At 41.5% G+C, this 24,623-nt stretch overlaps 1 protein-coding gene across 3 annotated transcripts in view; it reads left to right on the top strand.

Moving 5' to 3' along the window:
- znf423 (zinc finger protein 423) overlaps window positions 1-24,623 on the top strand; it is a 189,833-nt gene that overhangs the window by 152,801 nt on the left and 12,409 nt on the right. For all 3 annotated transcript variants that reach the window (XM_047351997.1, XM_047351984.1, XM_047351989.1), the window contains 2 exons: window positions 17,866-17,997; window positions 18,875-18,990. In XM_047351997.1, coding sequence (XP_047207953.1) covers window positions 17,866-17,997; window positions 18,875-18,990 — 248 coding nt within the window. The remainder of the gene's footprint in view (window positions 1-17,865; window positions 17,998-18,874; window positions 18,991-24,623) is intronic.

The following is a 24,623-nucleotide window of genomic DNA, read 5'->3' as shown; positions in this document are numbered from 1 at the left end:
GTGATATGCACGCTGTATAGACTATCAAATTTATTAGATTTTGATTAAATTACAGATTTAAAAACCAAAGTCCATTTCAGTCAAGGCTATGGAAAAATACTGTTTTAATATCAGTGATTTGAATATGTTTGTTTTACTCGTAGCTTGATGCCTGTTTATCTCCACAGGAATTAACTTTATTTTGTCCAAAGTTATTAGGAGAACCTCAGGGTTTCTACTAAGTTGGAAAAAGTAGGAAATGTACTCAGTGTTTTCCATGTTTAAGTATGGAAAGAGGAAATAGAGAATGGAAAATGTTTGTATTTCTAGAGTTTATTCCGTCCATCCATGCTTTTGTTCGTCTGCCCCTCAGCCTTCCTTCCAAACTATGGTGTCTTCCGTGTCTTCACGGTGGAAAAATCTGCAAATTCATAATGAACTGACATGTTTTTATTTTGGGACTAAAATTAGTAAAACTCTGGAAATGTGAGCCTGACATGTATTGTATGTTGACATTTAAACGAAACCATTAAGGCTAAAACTCTGTGGTTCAGATATGTCACAGTAGCTCTATAAATATGATTTAAAAGGTCAATAAAAATTTTATTTTGTTATGCATTCAGATGTGTAGAGTTTTGGACTGAAACCCCTGTAATTATCCAAACTGAAGCCCCTCAGAGACAAAATAATTCAGGTGTAATTGAACATAATCAGATTATATTGCAGCCTAATCTTCCAAGGTCACTTAGCTCTTTTGGATTCCTAACTGCTAATGTGATGCGTTTTTCTTTTAAGGAAGTGGCTGCTGCCATTCCATCCTGATTGTGCGCTTCTGGGGAAAAAAATGGCTTCACCATTACCTGCTCCACCCGGCTGGACGCGTCTTTTCACTCGAATGCCACCTTGATTAGCTTCTCTTAATTTAGGGGCACACCCACGAGTACACGGCAGCCCTTGAAAGCTTCTGTGTGATGAATTATGGTAGAACAATGAAGCAACCTGCGGAGTTCAAGCCACAGGAGGGCTGTTCATTTAACGGCAAAGTGAGAAATACAAGAGTTAGGAAAATAATGCGCTCCGTCGTGCTGAATGTTTTGTCTTCCCCGTCTGACCGTGGCAGAAATAAAGATGCTGCTTGTCTTAAGGTTTTCTGTCGTAGTTCATTTCCTCATGTGTTCATCCAGCAGGCATCTCTAGTCTGCTCCTTCACCACCCACACACCCAGGGTGCGGTGAGGGACATCTCTAGCCACGGTTGCAGGTATCTGGCAGGCTCTTGCACACATGACCTCGCAGTGATTAAGTGTCTTCATTAGCATGCTATTCTGCGCTGCGTGTGGGCGAAGCGCTTGTGCTTTAGGGAAGCCGTGTTTGAGTGGAGTGTATTTTTGGCCTGTCAGATTTTGGAATCAACAAAAAGCTGCCTCTGTTTGTTTCTTTTTAATCTCTGCTCTGCCGTTCTTCCGTCTTCGGTGGTGCTGTTTCCATGACCACGGCCCAGCTCGGCTCGGTTTGGCACAGCCCGGAGTGGCGCTGTGTTGGTGTGGGTTTTAGAAAGGATAGACAGGAAGAGGGACTCGGTGGGAGGGTAATCTGGCCAGGGCGGGGCGGGGGGCGAGGGCAGGCAGGCAAGCCCGACCAAGGTCACTCTGACTATGTGTGTTTATGTGTGTGTCCACATGTCCACCTCAGTACAGCGGAGGATGCAAGCTGTTCCCCATCGATGTTTCTACTCAAATTTTGGTTTGTTTTGATCATTCAAGTTTTGGTTTAATGGACAATAAAGATGCTAGAAATATGTACAAAAGTATTCACACCCATTTTGTCACATTACAACGTCAAACATGAATCTGTTGTGGGATTTTGTAGACCAAAACAAAGTGGCACATAATTGTAAATGAAAGTAGAAAGGTACGTTGTAGTACCTAACTCTGCTTTAATCTTCTCCAGAACTTTCTCCCTGACCTGTCTGCTGTGTTCCTCGGTCTTCACGGTGCTGGTTGGTCACCAATGTTCTCTAAGAAAGAACGACTGGATGATGATGAGATTGAATTACACACAGACCTCTGAACGGGTCGGATTTTATTTGTAAAAACATTTGCACATTGTGCTTCATCTTCTTTCCACTTGATAATTACGCAACTTGGTGTTGGTCTATTGCATAAAATCTCATTAAAACACACTGAAGTTTACGGTTGTAACCAGCGCCATACGTGCCTACGGCGCTGGTTGTAACCATAAAACATTTAAGATATTTTTTTGGCACTAGTGGCCTTTATTTTTATTTTTTTGACAGTAGGCAGACAGGAAAGAAGGGTAGAGAGAGGGGGAGACACTCGGCAAATGTCGCCGGGACCAGGACTCGAACCCGGGACGGCTGCTCCGAGGACTGTAGCCTCTGCATATGGTTGCGCGGTTAACCCTTACACCATCAGCGCTGTGCCTAACCATAAAACATTTGAAAAACTTCAAAAGCTGTGAATATTTGGGATATCCTGTAGGTTTTGTGTCTATTCTGGTCCCTCATCATGTATGTCCTTTGGTGCTGTTGGGAGTGTTGCAGGTCAACACCATCCTAAGCTGCGTTCTTTACAGTTGGAACAGCAGAGTAGCGAGTTTGGACATAAAAGAGGCAACAAATCCCTCCAATTTACTGATATCCTGAATCTGTAGGAGGTGAGGTAAGCGGTCTGGAGGAATTTAAGGATCTGAGAAGGCAATCGTGATTATTAGAGATCTACAAATCTGCAAACTGTTGAGTTTGGTCTGACTTACATGATAAAAAGCCTTGTCCTCATCAGTGATTCAGTCAGTTACAGCCCTGCCTCCAGTCCCAGTCTCTGTCCTCAAAGGTCTCAGACTCACTGCCGGTGTCCCATCATGGATCTCTCTGGGTCCAGATGGGCAGTTTGCAGGTTAACTGGAACAGCTGGAGCTGCATTATTAGCGTCCTGCTGTGAGCTCTTATTGGCTCCACTTGTCTCATCTCCCCCTCCTCCTCCTCGTTTCTCCGTCCTCTGTCGGATCTTACACCGACTGGAAAAGATTTTTCCTTTTGGTAGTTTAAATCGATCAGGTCCCTTTAGCCCTACTTCCTTCATTTAAAACATAATGTTGGTGAAAAGTGAAAATAACATCTATTTCCTTATAAAAAATTGGGATAAAGTGTATTTAATTATCTCTGTGACATCAGTTTAAAAGGTTTATTATATGATTTGTTTGCAGAAAGGGTGCATTTAGGGCGGAGCTTAAACCAGGAGCCTCTCAGGGCCTTCTGTGCCTCGTGTGTGTGTGTGTGTGTGTGTGTGTGTGTGTGTGTGTGTGTGTGTGTGTGTGTTAGTGTTGTTGTTGTGGTGGAATGGAGATTGGCTTTTTAGTGGTATTTGGATGCAGAGATGCAGTGAGGATAAGCCTGCTAGCTCCCCCCGACTCCCCTCGGGAGAACAGATTAAAGAAACACACACACACACACTGTAAACAGCAGGCTAGGATTAGATAGAGGTAGGTAAACACACATAATCTGTTTTCTGCTGGATTTTATTTACCAAAAATAAATGTCTATAGAATTGTTAAGACATTTCTGCAGCTTCCATCCATCCCAAAGATGTAAAGGCTAGACTCTGCTTCTCCACACTGAGCAATCAGAGGTGAACCATCAAAGGCGTTGTTGTCTCGTGCTAAACGTTGTTGTATCGGCCCTCAAAGTTCATACCTCGGATCATTTTTTTTAAATATATATATATATTTATTGGCATTTTAGTACTTTAACAGACTTCAACAACATTAGTCAACTCCATTACCTACCCACCCATACAAAAACAGCACATCGTATAACAAAAGCTACCCGGAACAAAGGAATGGTTTTCACAAATGGGGGCATCAAAGTAGACTGTCAGAGTTTTTATATAATTCTGTATCTGCTTCCAAATTCTAGTATTGCCAATAACAAAACTATTATTATAAAGTGTTTTTTAAATTTTAATAGGACTATTAAGGAGGGCAATCAGGGACGTATTGTGACAATGCAGTCGTTCCAAGGATAACCAGGCAGGACAAGAATCGTTGGATGAGTGCGGGCCTTTCTTCCACCATGCCATAATGGACAAGTGAGCTGCCCAATAATATAATTTGAAATCTGGCAAGGAGAATCCACCTTTTGTTTTTGGTTTACATAAGTGTTTTTTGGAGATTCTGACATTCTTATAGCCCCAAATAATGGGAATAATAATGGAGTCTAACTGTTTAAAGTATGACACACCTATAAAACATGGGACAGAATGGAATAAATGAAGAAACCATTGCAATACCACCATTTTAATAATGTTAATCCTACCTGCCATAGATAGAGGGAGAGTCTTCCAAACGTCAACATTCTGCTTAAGTTGTAAGATTTTATTCTGCCAATTCAATTGTAGGAGCTTCTCTGGTCTCCTCGTTATTGTCACACCTAAATATGTGAAGGTGTTATGGGTTATCTTAAATGGTGCGCACTGCAAAAAAGTCAGATCATCTCCCGATGTGAGGGGCATTGCTTCACTCTTATTCCAATTAATGGAGAAACCAGAGAAGCTGCCAAAGGTTTTGATCGTCTTTAAAAGGGGAGACAGTGACACCCGTGTGTCAGAGACATATAAAAGTATGTCATCGGCATAGAGCGAAATGTGATGCTTATAACTAAACATCTCGATAGGCACTATTTGGGAGTTTTGCCTAATACTTGCGGCCAGGGGTTCAATAACAATTGCGAAGAGAAACGGAGAAAGCGAGCAACCCTGGCGCGTCCCTCGGTGAATAGCAAAGGGACAGGAGATATTTTGGTTAGTAATAACAGAAGCAGTTGGGTATGAGTAAATTATTTCAATCCATTTTATAAATAGAGGCCCAAAACCAAATTTATTAAGAGCATACATCATATAAGGCCATTCAACTTGGTCAAATGCACGCTGTGCGTCTAGTGAAATAGTCATGGCCTCGTCTGTATGGTTTGAGTATAGTATATTGAAAAGACGCCGTAAATTAAAAAACATTTGTCTACCTGGCAAAAAACCAGTCTGATCTGGATGGATGATTAAACTTACGAGTCTGTTAGCCAGAATTTTCTCAAGAATTTTGGTTTCTAAAAGTAAGGCCTGTTTCTCTCCCAAATGCCCTGGGAACCTTTTTAAAAACCTTTAATACCAGGAGATTTTGAATAAAAAACTCCGGGGTTCTCCACCAGAAGACTAGAAATGGGCCGTCACAGGGTTCTACTGCTAGAAAATGATCTAGATCAACACAGAAAAGGTTAATCAGATACAAAATCAACCTTCTTTAATCACCAGGTCTCAGTTCTTAGACCTAAATCCTATGGAAGACCAGTGGGATGAGCGGAGGAGAAGAGAGCTTTAGAGAGGAGCCAGAACTCTAGAATCTAGAAGGATGTGCAAAGATCCATCTCTCTGGATGCTCCAACCTTATGAAATGTTACAGAAGCAAGACTAAGCACTGACCTGTTGGGAAATAAGTTGCCTGTAGTTGTGGCAACAATGATTCTGATAAAAGCTGTTTCTTATTGTGCATTTTTTCTAGCACTGAATAAACATAATAAAATTAAAGGTTGGATTTTGCTAAAAAATCTCAGTTTGACATAATTTATTTAAAGGATGTGATAAATCTTTAACAGGTTGTATTAATAAAAGCCTCCTTGAGACTGAGCTAATATGTTAACTCTCACTGATAAAACGATGATGTGCAGAAAGCCTCAACGTCCTCCCATTAAGCAGGTTAGTGAATAAATCTTGTTGCATCTGGAAATGTAGCCTCCTCTTTAAAGAAAGGCAGTCGGGGGGTGCACTGGGGGTGTATGACCCGCTCTCCGTCACCTTGACAACTGGATCAAAGCTTTGATTACAGCCACTGAGGTGATTAACTGTGAATATAAACGGGACTTTGGACCTGGATGATTATTAGTGCTTGTGTGTGTGTGTGTGTGTGTGTGTTCTTGTACTTGTTGCTGAGTGAGAACCATTTTTCATATTTTTATCGCAAAGTGAGGACATTTTCCTGGTCCTCACTTTTTCAAATTCTGTTCTTTGGACAGGGGTTAGGTTTAGGACTAGGGTATGAATTGAGTTGTTAGGGTTAGGGTTAGGTATTAACTGGTTAGGGTTAGTGTTAGGGTCAGGGTTAGGCACTAAAAATCAAGCAAAATGAAGAAGTCAATGGAAGTAACTGAAAAGTCCTCATAAGGATAGTAAAACACGGATGTGTGTGGTTGTGTGTGTGTGTGTGTGTGTGTGTGTGTGTGCTGGATGGCAGGTTTGACCTACCTTACGCCTAATTCTGCCTCAGGTGTCTCATCCTTCACTCTGATTATTTTTTACTGTAAAACTCAACCTAAGGTCTGCAGAAAGTGTTGACTCTGAAAACACTGACTCTGCTGATGTGCATTTGAAAGGTTTAGTTGTGTTTTAAAAACTTTAAGTGAACAGACGTTTAAAGGTGTTTGAGGAGAATGACGGGTGCTTCCATTTTAAACATTATCTCAGGGAACAGTAAGCTTGTGTTTGTGTTGATGGTTTATTTACGCACGCTGATTAATCTTATTCCCTTCAGACCTCTTTCAGGCTTTTAATTAAGATTCTGAACACCAATATTCTCCACATCCATAGCTTGCATGCCTCAAACGGGATAAAAAGAAACCATGTGGCTGTTAGTTATAAGAAAAAATTCAGATTAAAGTCCTGATCAGTGATGTTGAGATGCAGAGCGATGACGTTTACTGGTTATAAGGCAGCTGCTTGTTGCTGCAGTGCAACGCTTCTCCAGACGACTCAGCATCCTGTCTTTTACTCTTCTCTGCTTTTTGCCTGTGGAAATGAAAAGGTGCACTTTAGATTTCTGCAAGAGGATTTTGCATGAGTTACAAATGCCGTTTTTAGATTTGTATTCCAGATTTATGTGAGAAATCTGGATTGGAGCTTCCTAATTATTTTCATGTTTCTTCTTTGCATTCGTGCATTTTTTTAAATTTGTTTTTACTTCATGAGCTCCTGTTGTTTTCAGAAACATGTGAGCCCAGCTAAAATCTAATAAAACTGTGGTGAAAGTGTGAGACAATGATGTAAAATGAGTCCGCGCAGACGTGCACGTGTGTGTTTGTGAGCAGCTTCTTGGCTTCAACAGGACCAAGCGCTCCAGCTTCCTACTGTTATGTAATCTGAGAGGGAAAATCCAAGCTGCTGCTCAAATACACACACACCAACACACACTCTCCCATCACACACCCAGTCTCCTTCCAAGACTCGCATGCACTATGCACTACACAAATAAGCTCAATTTGTGCACAAACTGGTCATCGCCATATGCTGATCCTGTCTGCCAATAAAATGTCTGCCTGACTGTGTGTTTGTGCGTTTGATGTGTGTGCAGATAGCTTTTGCATGATGTGAAGCACAGGAATGTGGAGAAGAACGATCAGTTCAGTTTTATTTAGATGAAGAACCTGCGGTGGATGTTTTTCACCTTCTTAAAAACATAATAGGTCGATCATGATTGTTGCAGATTTATTTCCACATCAGCTGTGAAATGAAAGTCAACGTTTTTTAACAACAGGAGAAAAAACCCTCATTTCTTAACTGAATAAAACATCCATAAGTAATTAAAGAGCTTCTCTATTGCATTTATGTTGATTTAAAGACGGTAATAATACAGAAACAATAACTCAAATCTGAAATGCGTTTTGTCATTTATGACATTGACATCCTATTCAAATAGTTCATATGTTGTTGTTTATTTGGATATTTGATATATATTATTTCACAAAATTTCAACTATTTAAATGTTATCGCATCACAGTTAAACAGTAGAAGTAAAAACTGGATGCCGGGAAGATGGGTGTTTGCATACATGTTGAGGTGTTCCCTTTATTTTTTTGAGCAGTGTATATATATATATATATATATATATATATATATATATATATATATTTTTTTTTTTACAACAACTTGCAGTTGTAAAATATATATATATATATATATATATATATATATATATTACAACGGCAAATTGTTGTAAACTTTTTACTGTGTATAATCATTTTTCTGCCCCTGAAATTTGTGTTTTTTAAGTGAATTGCGTCCCAATACTCAGCCTGGTGGAACATCACAAGTTAGATTCTGTGATTTTTGTATTATTTTTTTATTTATAGACCAAAACAAAGGTGAAACATTGTCATCTAGTTTCTCTGGTTTGCATAAAGAACAACAAATGATTATTTATATTTGAACAAAAAACGTTTTTTGCTCATTGTCTCAAATCATAAAATGTTCATCTGAATGAAAGGAGCATATCTCTGCCTGCCATTTTGTTTGGACTCAGTTTAAAAATCCAGACGGTGGAATTTGGAAGAGAACAAATAAAGAAAATAACAATCATCTTGCAGAGAGAGAGATAGAAATGGAGAAGGGAGATGAGAGAACGGAGGGAGAGTGTGTGTGGGTGTTGGATACTCGCGGGACCTCAGCTCTGCAGCATTCTTTCTGATTCTGTGTGTGTGTGTGTGTGTGTGTGTGTGTGTGTGTGTGTGTGTGTGTGTGTGTGTGTGTGTGTGTAAGAGAGAGAGAGGGTGAGTATAGGTGGAGGCACTCCTGGGACCCCTCCAGCACTGCAGCAGGTTGTGTGTGTGAGAGTGAGTGTATTCTCTAGCCCCCACAGTACCAATGGGTCAAGCTCACAACCTCCTGCATCAGAACCCCCCCAACACTCACTCACACACACACACACACCAATCGCCCCCTGGTTGCCATGGTAACACACCTTGAGCAAGCCCCCCAGAGAGGAGCACTCTCCTCCTCCTCCTCCTCCTCCTCCCTTCCACTGCTCTCTTCTTTGCTGCACTCTTTCTTCCTCACAGCGCCTCTTGCTGCTCTCTCCACGTCCGTCCTGTCCATCTTCTTCCTTCCTTTATCCTTCTCCTTCTCTAGCCGCTGCTGCTGCTTCTTCTTCTTTTTCTGGCTTAACATTGTGCCCATTGTGGTCTGTTCATACTACCAACAGTTTAAATAGTAACAGCTTTATCTTAATCTTTATTATTTTTTACAACACAAAATGATTCTCTACACAAAGTGAGTCATGCATGTGCAGCCACTGCCCCCTTCACACCATGCATGTGGAAGCAGGAGCAGAAGCTCCCTAACATAGATATAATTATCACAAAGGCAGAGATTGAAATCAAAATCATTAGAAAAGCTTTTTATGCTATGGATATTATATCTATAGAAACATGAAAAAAGGGAGCAAGCTCAAATTATGTGGTGCTACTACATCTTTTACCATGGGTATGCTGATGACACACAACTTTATACTTCTGTTTCACCACATGACCAACACAGTCAATAAAATAAGCATGTCAATAATGTCAAAGAGGAAATGTGACAGATTTCCTGCACAAAAGACAGAATTCGCAGCGTTTGGTTCCAAAAATGAAAGGTTAGACATCAGCAGTCAACTAGACTCAACGAGGCTGAAGACCATTCAGCATTTTAAAGTCTGTAGTATGTTATTAATTCAGACAATCATTAAAAAAAAGGTTTCTGTTAAAACCAGAAAAGTAAAAAATGTGTCAATTACTAAAACAAAGAACTGAAAAAATTTATATTTTGTATAAATGTAGCACGCAAAGTGAGGAAAATAGATTTTTGGTTGATGATTTCATTGTTTATTTCCCCTTGAAGGGTGCCACATCTGTACGGAGAAGGTTTTTGTGGGTTGTGCAGCAGAGTATGCTGGCTAGGCCCATGAAAAACTTACCAAATCAGTTTCCTTGTACTGCTGTATCTGAACAGAAGGAAAACAAATTTTTTTAACCAAACAATACGGATATGAATATATTTTATATATGAATAATTTTAATAATAAATTAGATTTTCATCTAAAATTATTTTATTTCAAATTCAGCTCTAGGTATTTACACCAGTTTAAGAAAAGACTAGTGTGCATATCAACATCTGTCCTTTCTTAAAAATGAACACAGTTTGCGAAAAACACAGAAAGACCTCAGGCTGAATTATGTGTGTGGTGGGAAAATGGGAAACTAATACCAGCAAATCTAAGTAAAAGTCTGGATTTTTCAGAATAAAACTGTTTACTCATGTGTTAGCTTCAGTAGCGAAGGTGTTTTCTTTCTGTTCTACTTTACCATTGTGTACAATAGCTTGTTTTCATACAGTGTCATAGTAAAACATTGATAAGTTACACCCTTTAAGTAGGCTTCAACCTCATACTTACTGCAAAAAGAAAAAAAACAGTGACAGCTAATAAAAATGAGGCGTAAGCTACACATGACTCTAAACCACTAAACTGTCTGAAATGTCTGTAAAAACAGTTTATAAAACACGATGAGAGGTTTTAGTGAATTTTAAAACCAGGACTTTTCAGAAATATGACCACACTGTACTAAACTACGGTCACGGCTGAGCATACACCTCAGCATAAACTGCATCCACTCACCCCCACACTGGGTGCTGGACTGGTGGGAAAGTCATGTTTGTATTTGCAACTACGGCTCAATTAAAGAGGACAGGAGACGTTTGCATTCCCAACCAGGCTGAATAATAATTAAAATAGATTTTCTTTCTTGTTTTCACCCAGATATATTTTAGAAGTGTGTTAAACTGTCTAAGTGAAGGTTATCTCCCACCTTTCAGCAATATAAGAAACAGTGTACAGTTATACTGAGCTTCAGAACTATACTCATTATAACATTATGTCAGTAATGTGAATGATTGCCACCTGCTTTTGTGTACAAATACAGGAATGTTTTAAAATGGTTGAATATTTTCCAGTTGACTGATTGCATGCCAGTTTCACGACACAGAAGACCGAACACAGACAGACACTGATATAGATTTTAGGGATGGAGGGGGTTGACAGGAGCAGAGAAGGGCAGTAATGGAGGGCAGACACCCAGGGGACCCCCAGCGGCTCGTTTAGAGCGACGCCGGGAAGATGGGTGTTTGCATACATGTTGAGGTGTTTAAAAGGGAAGCACCTTAGGGATCCATTCCAAGCATAAACCAAGGAGCTTATTTGTGTTGTACTGCATGTTGCTGGGGTCTGTGATGAGGCCAGCGTAAATAGGATGATGCCACCTGGTCCTTCTCCTCTGGTCAATTAGCAGAGAGAGAAAGGCGGTTAACGAGAGAGAATGAGACTGAGCAACGGCATGAGCAATGAGGATGTGTGTTTGTGTGAAATATTTCAGTTGGTGGGCTGGTAATTGTGAGGTTGACTACAGTATGGACCTCATTTTCCCTTATCCACATCCATAACATTGCATTTTCTCCTTTAAATGCAATTGTTTTCTCATTTTTATGCCTCGCGTAAAACCAACTGGACACAACCATTACCTCTGTGTGAGTAGTTTCATCGGTTTTACTGTTTAGGACATGGCTGTTGTCCTAATTATTATTTTATATTGGATTTTCAAAATGTTTCTGAACTTAACTGGCTCAATGTGAGAAACCAATTCTGCACTTTGTCAGATGATGGTGATTAGTTTTGTACTAAACAAAGGTTGCCACTCCTAATTTATCAATAAGCATTAGAAAACATTTTAGCATTTATGAAGATGCTCACTGGCTTTTGTTACAAAACATTTGTCTTGCTTACCGCACCTTAACACCATCTCAACTGGACTAAAAACTGATCCAGCATTGCTTTAAATAGTCTATTCCTTACCATACTGTACCAATGAAAAAGCAATTCCATTTAAATCTAATGTATTTTTATGTCTCATTGGCACTGTTACCATTGTCCTAAATGTTAGAGGTTAGGGTCAGACTAATGTTGAGCATGAAATACAATTTCTAATCAAAACTGCCACATGCAAATACAATCTGAATCTTTTGGCAGACTAGCTCACAGAGAGTAGAAATTGCCAACAAGATCCCTCCTGGATATCAGTACAGATAAAAGTGTATTTGTACATAAAAATTTTAATTTTTTTCTGCTTGAATGAAAACGTTTAACCAAACCTCCAATGAAGCTGTATAATTCCAAAGCCAAGATCTCTTTGCAAGTTATCTCACTGAAATGAGAGGAGAGAGGATAGAGTTAAATTTCTCTTACAAGAAATTATAATTGTTTTGTATGAAATACAGTTTCTAACTAAAACCGCCAAACAGTTTGAGGCAAATTAACTTACCAAGACAAGAACAGCGGAATGCGAACAAGATGCCTCCTAGATATGATGACAGACCAAGTAACATTTATACTAGAAAACAAAAAGTAACAGTTCAGTCTGAATTAAAAACTTTCTACCAAAAACTAATTAAAACTGTGACACTAGAACCTCCAAACAAAGAGCCTTCAGGATATCATGAGGGACTGTTAAAATTGTATAAGTTTTACAAACAATGTAAATATTAGGAGCTTCTAACCAAACTGCTGCACACCTTTACAGTTTTGAGTGCCAATGCGCCTCTGGGAAGTTAGCCTTACCATTATCAAAGTAGAGATGGCCAACCAGATGCCTCCGGATATCATGAGTGAAGGAGTTAAATTCGTATTGGAGTGTGAAAATTGGAGATTGTTCGGCTTAAAACATAATTTCCAACCAGTACTGCCACACACTTGTAGAGTGGCAGAGCCAATATTCCTCTGCGGGTTAGCTCACCAAGTTAGAGAACAGCATGCAAACAAGGTGACTCCAGTTTATCGCAATTTGTGTTTGTTAAAGAAAATTACATTCACTACAAATATATCATTAGATATTCTAAACATCCAAAAAAAGACCAAATGTAGCCCAGGTTTAGGTCGATATATACAAAAATTATTTGACATGAAATGCTCAAGGGTTTGTCTAAATTCTTACTGGATTAAAACCAGCATCATGGGTTTGTAGATTAAAGTGTTTGCCTTTGATGCCAAGGAATTACTGTCATGATTAGTTACTGAGTTAAAATTCAGAAAAAGTAAAATTTCCGTTGGTTGGTGACAAACTCTTAGTCCTAACCTTCACCCTGCCTCTTTGCCTGTGTCCTCCCCTGTGTTGTCTTTCCCAGCGAAGGCCTCCCAGCTATGTGTGTGTGTTCATGTGCTGCTGGATCAAATGCTCTCTGTGAGACAAAGCAAAGCGGCAGGATGCTCTGCCACTCTGTCATCTCACTATGGGTCGCACACGGAACGGGCTGCACAGGGGGGACAGCACACAGAGACAGCCGTCCCCACACACACACTGATCAAAACAATGTATTTGTCAGAAAAGAGGAGTCTTTTATGGGACACACACACACACACAGAAGCGTTAGAGGCCTCTCTCCATGCCCTTGTTCCGGACAGACCAATTATCTCTCTGCACCTCACTGTTCTCTCCTCTGTTCTCTCTGAGGCTTTCACGTTCATTCTGGTTTGGATTTTTTTCCTTTTGTAGCCATTTTTGCTCTGACACTAATTGATTGACCATAAACGAATTCCTAAAGTTTTCTTTTTCTAGATGATGTCTTTATCAAACATGTTCCTCTGGATGTGAATGTACAAAGAAATTAAAACAATCAATTCAAAAAAGATGCGAACTTTGGTTTCTGTCGCTTTAAAAATGATCACTCATATAAAAAGCTTATAGACGCTTGAATGAAATTATTTATAAATGACATTGTGCTTGATAAAAAGTTTAAATATCTTGTAACTGTACTGCAAGGGTTACATTACCAGTTCCAATGATTAACAGAGTTAATAGTAGAGATATACTCATGGTCCCATTCCAGAAAGGTATGGCTCCTCTCTCTGGGTCTGGATGGAAGCAGTGATTCCATGCACGAAAGAATCATGCAGCCATTGTGTCCTTTGCTGAGGCAAGCTGGCCCACAACAGTTGTAACTGGTCCTGTCGATCAGACAGATCTGCACTGGTCTAAGGAGGATTAGACTTGGAGACACGGAATGTAAATGGCTCAACGCAGGGCTGTTGGTCTCCAGAATCACTGCCAGAGTTGACCTAAAGTTGGACCCTATGACTTCCCACACCACGATGCCAGCAATATTACAGGTGGATCTCTCCAGAATATTGGCAGTATTGCCACTGTAACCCCGGCATTGTCACTTGCACACAAAATGGGAATCCTGCACCCAAGTACAATATGTAGTTAGTAAGTTCATTATCAGTACACATCCGCCAGTTATGGCCCCATCTCTGCTCTGGTGTTAATGGCAGCCAAAGGATGGAAGAATGAACCCATAGTCGTGGAGATTTGGTGTGGGATGGTACCTGCAGTTGTAAAGACTCCAGTACTCATCTCCAGACAGCAGGCACAAATATAGTTAGGTACTTTTAATGTTGAATGACAGTATTAAAATCTTTGGTCTGGTCTAGTCTGTCATTTACCCCTTGGTTCCAACATCATGCCTGTGACATCTGTATGCCTCAGATCTATAGCTAATTGTAAATTGTATCACAGCCACCACTGGTCTGAAATGGGCTGCACTGTGGCACAGTTGCCTTACAGCAATTGTTGTCCTGTGAGGGACTGGTGAACTGTTCAGGGTATATCCCACCTTCTGGCCAATGACCGCTGGAAATATTCACCAGCACCCACCAATCGTTTTACCAAATTAAGTCCTATCAGATAATTGGCTCTTTGTGTTTAACTGATTATTTTGGAGCCTATAGTACATTGAGTGTCTCAGTAACCCACTGGAGCTGGAAATGTCTCAGCTGTTAAAACAAATGTATAACATTTAAGCTTTTCCTGGTTCTTAGCGTTATTATTTCCAAAGTTTTAGATTGTTTATTTTAACTTCAGCCTAAAAACTTGCTGTGACCTAGCATGAATGCTGCTGAGCAGTTCAAATGTCTCTTTGTAAGATCTCAGAAAAACTGTGGATAACAAGCATGTCATTGTGTGCATGTATAGGTAGCTGATGTTTGACCACTTTCTCTGATCCTGGCAGCGTGGGAGAGTGGGAGGCAACTTCTGAGGGCAGGTTTACCCCCACCGAGGGCATGGGCTTAAAGATGCCTTCCACACAGCTCTGTACCTAATAAACGCACAAACACTGACATCAATGATGCGTAGGTACTTCTTACAGTTTTACCTTCTGCCTATTTTCTGAAACTAAATGCTAACAAATGCATTGTTACATTTAAACTTTCTGTTTCTCAAGACAGAAGTCTGAAACAGTTGAAAAAGCTGCTGCTGCTGTACACCCTTCCTCCTTGCTTTTTCTCTCCACCTCCCTCTTTCTCTGCATGTGTCACTCCATGTGACTCTCTCCTGCTGGTTCAATCTCCTGGTAAATGATAATGAACCTCTATCTGTCTCAGTGTGTCTCGGACACGCTGGCGCCCCTCACAACCTCGCAGCCTTTGAGGTTTCTGTGTGTCTGTGTGCGTGAAAAGGGGCTTGTTTGGGGATCTGGACCATGGAGGACACCATCCACCCATACCCACACACACCCTCACACACACAGCTATTGAGACGGGATTAGGGCACCCTTGTGGTGGCCTTTGAGCCAAGAAGAGATAAAAATCTTGGTTTGCGTGTGTGTATTAGTCAGTATGGGTGACATGGGTGCATGATTGAAGACGTTATTAACCCTGAGATCCCCTGCAGCGGAGGTTTTGCAAAATGTGTGTGTGTGTGTGTGTGTTAGCACTTACAGGACATGAGATAAGTGTTAAAAAAGAGGGCTCGGTGTACATGTGTGTGTGTGCACAGCTCCACAGGGGTCACAGATTGGCCTGCAGACGACACCATCTGATGTCTCCTGGCAGTTCGATCCTGTGGCGTGTGTGTGTGTTGCCTCGTGCTGTGTGGGTGGGCGACTGGGTATCGGACCTGTTTGGTACTCTGGTGATAAGGACAACAGGCAGGGGACTCAATCACCATGGGGTGCACGTGTGTGTTTGTGTTTACGACGCCCACCTTCATCTGGCCTTTCACCGTGGGGGCAGTGATGTCACTCACACCATCTTAAAATAGACACAAGCAGAAAAACACGGCTATGGTTATATCTATTGCACGCTGTCAAGTACTCGATCAAATAAAAAGATGATTTTTGGTCTTTTAGCTTAAAGTGTGATGTAAAATGTTAATACATTCCTTTGTCTTTTATTTAAGTTTATTTTAATGTAACAAATAAATAAATCTTCAGGCCTGAAGGTGTTTCTTAAGGCTTGGCTCCATTTTGACCTACTACCAGACTATTTTCAGATGAATGCGGTTTGTTTAGCCACCCAAGCCCCAAACCTGGCACACACCTTTTCTGATTTACTTTTATACAGCCTGAAAGAAATGAGTTAAAGCAGTAAGGAGATAAGGAATAAAGCTTGTTTATGTAGCTGATCTGAACTTACCTAAGCCTACCTTATCTTCACCTACTTTATGTTGTCTTAAATTAGTAAATTTTAAAGTATCATTTTACCATAGCCTGATTGGTTAGTTTACTTTTTTGTGCATTACATTGCTTCTCTAACCCCACCTAACATTAACTTAGTTTGGCTTAATTTAGCTCTTTTAAACTTACTTCAGTTCATTTTACAATAATTTTTATTAACTTATGTAAGGTTGACTTAATTTTGCCATCCTTAACTTTCCTTACCTTGGCTAACGTTAGCTTAGCTTCACTTACTTTACAGTATCTTAGGTCGGTTTCGTTTATCCCATATAAACTTACTTCAGTTTACTTTATCTGCTACCTTGCCTTACTTTAGCTTAGTTTCCCTTTACACTACTTTGCTTGACTTAATTTAGCCCATTTAAACTTAATCCTATATGGGCTTGGCTTACCTTGTCCAGCCTACATTAGCTTAGCCTGGCCTGATTTAGCCAATCTAAACTTGGTGTAGCCTACCTTACCTTAGGTTACCTTATCTTAGCTTGGTCCACCTTACCTTATATTAGTTACTATATTAACCTTATCTTAGCTTTGTTCACCCTATGCTAATTTACGTTAGCCCTCCTATTTTACCTTACTTAGGCTTATCTTAGCTATTCCTAGCTTTTTTCAGAATATCTTATCTTAACTTGGCCTACGTTTCCTTAAACTATTAAAACAACCGTTCAGTAGTTTAGCTTAGCCTAAATTAGCTTAGTTCACCTTATTTTACCTTCGTTTAGTTTAGCCAGCCTTAGTTTATCTTAGTATGACTTCATCTGTTCAGTTTAGTTTAGCGGATTTGTAAAATTATTAGAAAATGGGTACCAGAACGGTTTTCAAAACCTTTGTTGTCAAGTTTAAACCTTGTAAATTTTTTAAAAAGTAGTCAGCTGCATTGTAAGTTAACCGCCAATGAGTATGTGGGAGATGCTAAGTAGAGTAAACCTGGTCTTAGTGGCAGAGTCACTGTCAGTAAGATCAGGTTAGTTGTTTAGTTGTGTTTAGAGTCACAACTAAACAATAATAAATACTATGTAAGTATTAACCTTTTGTACCTCATGTTTTGCTTTCATAGTCATATTTGATCTCTACAAGCTTACAATACTTAGAGATGCTATCTTTCAGTAAGTTTTGAGCAGGGGGATGACATCCAGTTTAATCTTTTTATTTTAAAACAGTATATTATGCAATATACATTTGTAGGTGGCCAGAAACTCGAATGTGAAACCTGATCATTTGAATCAGGACTTTTTAAAAGAGAATGTGAATAACTCATTGTCAACTAACACTATAACTTTCCTTCAATACAATAAAAAGTGATTTTTTTCATCCTTTCTGTTTTTATAAGAAAATCAGCATAGGGGTTTTTAATGCATATTGTGTGTCCATATGTGTCTGTGTTGCTGCCTGTTTTTATGTATACGAGACATCTGTCCTGAATATTGGGCTAATATCCTGAAATTATGTCACACATTCTGGTTTCCATGTTGTCTAATCTAACCTACGCATGCGTGTCTGTTTCCTATTTGCAGAGGAGGGCATCAATCACGAGTGCAAGCTGTGTAACCAGATGTTCGACTCACCTGCCAAGCTGCTCTGCCACCTGATAGAGCACAGCTTCGAAGGCATGGGAGGTACCTTCAAGTGTCCCGTCTGTTTTACAGGTGAGATGCACGCTAACATGTTCAAGGACGGATCAAACATACAAGAAACTGAAAAATGAACGCTGAAAACAGCCAGAAATTAACCTTATGGAATTGTATCAAAACATCTGTTTACCATCACAGTTTTGTCTTTATGTTATCAAAGACCAAGGTCAGAGTTTTCGTAGTCCAGGTTAGAGCAGTTTAAGTGCAGATATTTCTATACTTCATTTAAGGTGGCCTACAAGGGACTTTAATCCCTAAAAAAAAATGTATTCAGCATTTTTGTCATGACACATAGTAAAGTTTTCCCAGATAGCTGACTGTGCTTTTATTAATATGTAATCAGTGTAGCCTAATTTAGGTAATGTTTGACCAGCCGAAGTATTAAATTAAAAACATCTAAATAGCCCTTGTTTTTCTCTATGTGTTAACAACATGAAACATTTTAATCCACAGGAGAGAGAGAATAAATGACCAAATTAGGTGTTCACATTCAGCACTTTTCTTCACTCTGTTACCCCCCCCTCAGCTGTTGAGTTTGTCTTGTGCTGCGTGCCCCCCCCCACCCCCAGGTGCAGCAACACTTTAAACTTTAACTGTATTCCTTGGTGGCTCATGAATTAGTAAAATAGGCTCAGTTCCTGTGGGGAGGCTTAATAATTTAGCAGTCTCAGAGTGAAAACTAAAAGTTTACTGAAACAAAAGGGGGAGAGGGGGGTATAAGACAATGATATTACAGTCAAAATTTAACGTTGACATAAACTTGCCGGTTAGGAGAAAGAAAGTACTTTCTTTCTTCAGAATTATTAGCCGATGCATTAACTTCAACGCCCCTGTTTGCAAAGACTCCATTGAATTAATGCTGCAACGCTTTGCTCCCTTTTCCTCTTTGCAGTGTTTGTGCAGGCCAACAAGCTGCAGCAGCACATTTTCGCCGTGCACGGTCAGGAGGACAAGATCTACGACTGCTCCCAGTGTCCGCAGAAGTTCTTCTTCCAGACAGAGCTACAGGTAGAATTTATCATGTTCTCCTCTGTTGGTGAGGGCGAATGTGTGCAGTAACAGGACTGTGTGACCAAGGACACTCCATGGATGAGAAATCCTTTCCAGCTAAAATTCCATCCACTCCTGTAATAATTCCTGCTTTTCTTTCCATTTTCCATCCCTCTCTCTCCATCTCCCCTCATGAGGTCTTGGTAGGGTTCTGGCATGCTTCAGCTCATTATGATTCAGACTCATAAGTGGATATAAGTCACACTAGAGTAGGTCCTTAGCCAGCTGCAGTCAACCCAGCGAAGATCTAAACCTTCCTCTCATCTCCTCTGGCTGCAGATTTTTTGGTTTTCGTGTCAAACATCAGGCGCCTGAGAGGTGAAGGTCATACAGTTGCTTGTGCAAAAGCGTGATTGCTTGCTGATTGTGTTAATTTACAGTTAAAAATATTACACCTCTGGAACTTGACACATGAGACTTAAAGGGCTTGTGGTCTGGTTGCCCCCAGAACGGTCTCAGATTTTAGTGATAAATCTTTTTTTAATAAACAAAGCAAAATATCTCTTAATCTTGAGTCTAGGGTACAAAATGTGGTTGAAAAACACAGCAGAGGGGCCTGTTATTGTCTTACATTTACAGTCAAAGTAATAGTAGTGTCATATTGGTTCTCACGGATCTGACCCACATGCAGAAAAGCAATTCAGGAGACGAAGTTTTGCGGTGACGTGTTTATTTACAGTGAAGTCACGTGAGCAGGGAAACAGGAACCGGGAAACCAACTGCAAAACAAACAGGATGATGAGCAGGGTAAACTCAGGGTCTTGAACTAATGAATAAAGAGTCTTACAGGGTTAATGGAAAGATCCGCCAGAGGGTGAGAAGTGGAGAGACCAAGATGTTGTTTATCCGTGAGACTGATGAGGATGGAGTAACTGTATGCCAGAATGGTTTACGGGTCCGGGTCTTCAGAAGTAGGCGCGGTGGAAAAGGAGGAGGGTGGACAAGGTTCTTGAATGGTCTGCAAGGAGTGAGGAATTCAGGAGGCTGGCAACCAGTGAGGTCCAAGAGGTTTGGGTCTTTGTTCATGGAGTTTAATGGCTTCCTTCTGGAAGAGGTAAATCCAGGCAGAGTTCCACACAAAAGGCAAGGTCAGGTTCAGGTAATCCTGCAAAGGAGCAAAAATCCTAAATTACTTGAAGTCAAGGCAAGGAACAAGACAAGATAATGTGGCTAAAGCTGTACCACTAAGGGACAACACTCTGGCAGTGAGTTGCTGGCAGCCTCCTCCTAATATACTCCTCAGCAGGTAATCAAGGGAATGATGAACACCTGTCACCTCTCCTCCAGGTTCCACGCCATCTAAGGGCTAAGCAAAGTAACAGCACCAAAACAACAGACAAAAACCCAGATCCTGACAAGTAGTTCATCAAACAATGAAATAAACTTACCTGCACTCCTTTTAATCTGGACTTTAATTTTAATCTGATGAGGCTTTATTCTCCAGAAAACCTTTTTTTGTTGCCGCTAACAAGCTTCCAGCAGAATCCTGGGTTGGGTGTTTGGTTGCTACTTTTAGCACAGTTGGTTCATTTAAATCACGCCTCTCCAGGTGTCACTGTCGTTTCCCACGTGGGCGTTGAAGTCCCCCAGCAGAATAATGGAGTCCCCAGGAGGGGCACTATCCAGCACCCCCGACAGGGACGCCAAGAAGGCCGGGTACTCTGCACTACCACTTGGCCCGTAGGCCGAAATGATAGTCAGAGACCTCTCCCCAACCCGAAGGCGCAGGGATACGACCCTCTCATCCACTGGGGTAAACCCCAACACGAGACGGCTGAGCTGGGGGGCAACAAGCAAACCCACACCAGCCCGCCGCCTCTCCCCACGGGCCACTCCAGAGTAGAAGAGAGTCCAGCCCCTCTCAAGGAGATGGGTTCCAGAGCCCGACTATTTCTAGTCAATATCTCGACCTCCCACACAAGCTCAGGCTCCTTCCCCCCCAGCGAGGTGACATTCCACGTCCCTAGAGCCAGCCTAAGCATCCGGGTGATCGGGCCACTGAGGTCTCCACCTTCGTCCGCCGCCCAATCCTCTTTGCACCGGTCCCTCACGGTTCCCCCTGCAGGTGGTGGGCCCACTGGGGGATGGTCTCGCATCTCTCGTTCGGGCTTGGCTCGACCGGGTCCCGCGAGGAGCAACCCGGCCACCAGGCGCTCTCCGACGAGTCCCGACCCCAGGCCTGGCTCCAGGGTGGGACCCCGGCTCCGCCGTACCGGGTGAGGTCACGTGCCTCGATTCTGTAGTCATCATGAGGGGTTCTCGAACCGCTCTTTGTCTGACCCGTGACCTAGAGCCTGTTTGCCATGGGAGACCCTACCAGGGGCATTTAAGCCCCAGACAACATAGCCTCTAGGATCATTCGAGCACTCAAACCCCTCCACCACGTTAATGAGGCGAAAAAGGCGGAAAAGGGTGGCTTGTCCTCTTCAGGTTGGAGGGGAGTTCCTGCCTCAAGTGGAGGAGTTTAAGTATCTCTTGTTCACGAGTGAGGGAAGAATGGAGCGGGAGATCGACAGACGGATCGGTGCGGCTGCCGCAGCAATGGGGGCGCTGTGCCGGTCCGTTGTGGTGAAGAGAGAGCTGAGCTGAAAAGCAAAGCTCTCAATTTACTGGTCGGTCTACGTTCCTACCCTCACATATGGCCATGAACTTTGGGTCATGACCGAAAGAACGAGATCCCGGATACAAGCGGCTGAAATGAGCTTCCTCCGTAGGGTGGCCGGGCACTCCCTTAGAGATAGGGTGAGGAGCTCGGCCATCCAGGAGGAGCTCGGAGTAGAGCCGCTGCTCCTCCACATCGAGAGGAGCCAGTTGAGGTGGCTCAGGCATCTATACCAGATGCCTCCTGGACGCCTTCCTCGGGAGGTGTTCCAGGCACGTCCCACTGGGAGGAGGCCCAGGGGACGGCCCGGGACACGCTGGAGAGACTATGTCTCACGGCTGGCCTGGGAACGACTTGGGCTCCCCCCGGAGGAGCTGGAAGAGGTGTCTGGGGAGAGGGACGTCTGGGCGTCTCTGCTGAGTCTGCTGCCCCCGCGACCCGGTCCCAGATGAAGCGGAAGACGATGAGTACGAGGTTCATTTAAATTGGTTGGGTTCCTGCCGCTGATCCAGTTCTTAAGCGCTGTCCACACATTTTAAACAGGGTTCAAGGTTTAACTTTGGGGAGACCATTCCAGAACCTTATAAGGTTTGTCTACTTCATCACATCCAGAACCAGTTTGGATTAGTGTTTTTCTCATTTTGGAACCCCTGGCTGTATCCATGTTTGAACCGTTCTCTGTTGATTTGGGGGGAAGTTGAGGAGTTTGGAGGTAGTCCTCCTTCTTTGTTATGCCATCCACTGTGTGCAGTGCACCAGTGCCAATGGCAGCTAATTAGCCCCCCAACATGATGGTACCACTACCATGCTTGACTCCTCTAAACAAACTTCTTGTCACTGTGGACAAACAGCTCCACCTTTCATCTCACTTTTCTCTAGGAAACAGTTGCTTTGTCCATTTGAACAGCTTCAGAGTTCAGACCAGCTTGACGTGAAGGTGTTAATTCTGAAGCAAGGGCTCCTCTCTTGGTCGACGCCTTCTTAGTCCATGGTGATGTTAAACTTACTTCACTGGTGTTCCAGTAGTTTATGGCCGACCCAGGCCTTGGTGGTTCCTTAACATCCCAACCAGTTCCCTTTCATCAGAGGGGCAGCTACAGTTTGGGCTACATGGATAAAACATTGACACTTATTCCAAGAAAAGTGGCGAACACCTCAGTCAGAATGATGCTGGAAGTTTGTTGGTGGCTACAGAAAGCCCAGTGGATCAGTGCTGTTTTAGTGCTGTAGTTACTATACCTGCTTTGTTGGAGCAAACGTTCAAATTCATCATCTAAGCGAACAGGGTTTCTTAAGAAGTATCAAGAAATTATATCACCTCAATTTTAGGCATTAAAAAGTTGTAAATGAGCCCAAATTTCTCAAACTAGGTCTTATAAAACATTGAGTTAGGTCATAAATGTGTGTGTTTGTTCACTCATTGGTTCTTTCATTGATTCCTTATTTTTTTAGTTTTTGAGAAATGTTTTGGTGTGGTTCATCCGTTCCATGTGCTGTAGTTAATTAATAAAAACTTTCATGAACCTTTGGCTGGATTTCAGATCCTTGAGGTCAACACAATGTTCATTTCATTTCGATTTTACTTACTTACATTTTTATGTATCATACAAGTAAGCTATTAAGTAAAAAAACATAATTCATATGGTCTAATATTTGTTTCATTATGATCTTAAAAGGCTCCTAAAAGCCTTAAAATCAACGTACTAAAGCTTCCAGCAAGAAACCTTGTGCTAAAATGCTCAGTAGGAAGGAACAGATAAAATCTGGAGAAACAATTTAATTTTATAAACATACTAAATTAAATGTTATACTTTGAAAGCTGATGAAATAAACCAAAATTTATATTTATTTTCAGATTTTAGAACAATTTTGACATGAGAAAACTCTTTATTATGTAGAATGAGGTGAGCTGAGTGAGCCCTTTCTCTAAGTAAAAGCCTTGAAGCATTGGTGACCTTCTTTTGAAGGTTTCTTATGCAGATATGCATAAAATGTTACAAGTTAACAAACTCACTAAATGATTCAGACCTAAAAGAAGGAACGATGGGTGGAAAAACGGCTTTACTTGTCTTAGTCTGTGGTCCATATCCCACTTTTATGCAATTATGTGACTTATATGTGATTTTCTGTGACCGCCTGAACAGCACAGATCAGACTGTATGTGTGGTTTACGTTTGTCTGAGCTGTAGGCTCAGAAAATGAGGGGGAAAAATAGAATAATTATTGAAAGCTAATAATAAATACCAGCTTTAGTGATTATTTGGTCCTCAGAAGGCCAGATAAGCCCCCCTGCAGAGAAAGCCACTCAGTCAAGCACATAAAGTGGTGATGATATAGTGCCAGAGGTGGTGGGCATATGGCTGGCCGGTCCATTTAACAGCAGGGTGACTGCTGGACCCTGTCTGTTAATGTCTACACACACACTCCAGTTAACCTCCATCACGGTTCCCTCCTGCCATCCGATCCGGTCCTGAGCAAAATCAGGATTCATTTCACTGAACTGAGGACAGATCCAGTGTAGCTGTCAGGAGTTTAAAGTCCTAAAGATCATCCTCACCTGTTTCAGTTAAACGTGAAGAAAAACATGTAAAAGGTTTAAAAGATCATAAATCAGCTACCCTGAAAAAGCATCACGTTTATCCACAGGCATTAGTCTCCAGGTACGGTCTCTGATAATTGATACGTCGTTGAGTGATCTGGTTCTAAGTGAAAACAAATCATCATACCAGCTCATTTTAAAAGCTATGAAGAAGGGGAGGAAAAGACATGTGATGACAGGCGCCTGAACACTGGATGGAGAAATCAGAACCACCTTCACCAGTAACAACTCTCAGCAGTGGTTTCCCTCTCTGACTTCATCAGTGTAGAAATAGTGGTCCACTCTTCTTTCCCACATTGCTTCACTTCATTGAGGTTTGCAGATGTTTGATCCTGCTCAGTCATACTGAGGTTTGGACTTTGACTGGACCATTGCAACCTTGATTTTTTC

Source organism: Girardinichthys multiradiatus, chromosome 2, assembly GCF_021462225.1.
Source record: "Girardinichthys multiradiatus isolate DD_20200921_A chromosome 2, DD_fGirMul_XY1, whole genome shotgun sequence".
NCBI classification, from domain to species: Eukaryota; Metazoa; Chordata; class Actinopteri; order Cyprinodontiformes; family Goodeidae; genus Girardinichthys; species Girardinichthys multiradiatus.
Note: the sequence above shows the minus strand (reverse complement) of the source record. Positions and strands in the feature narration are given on the sequence as shown.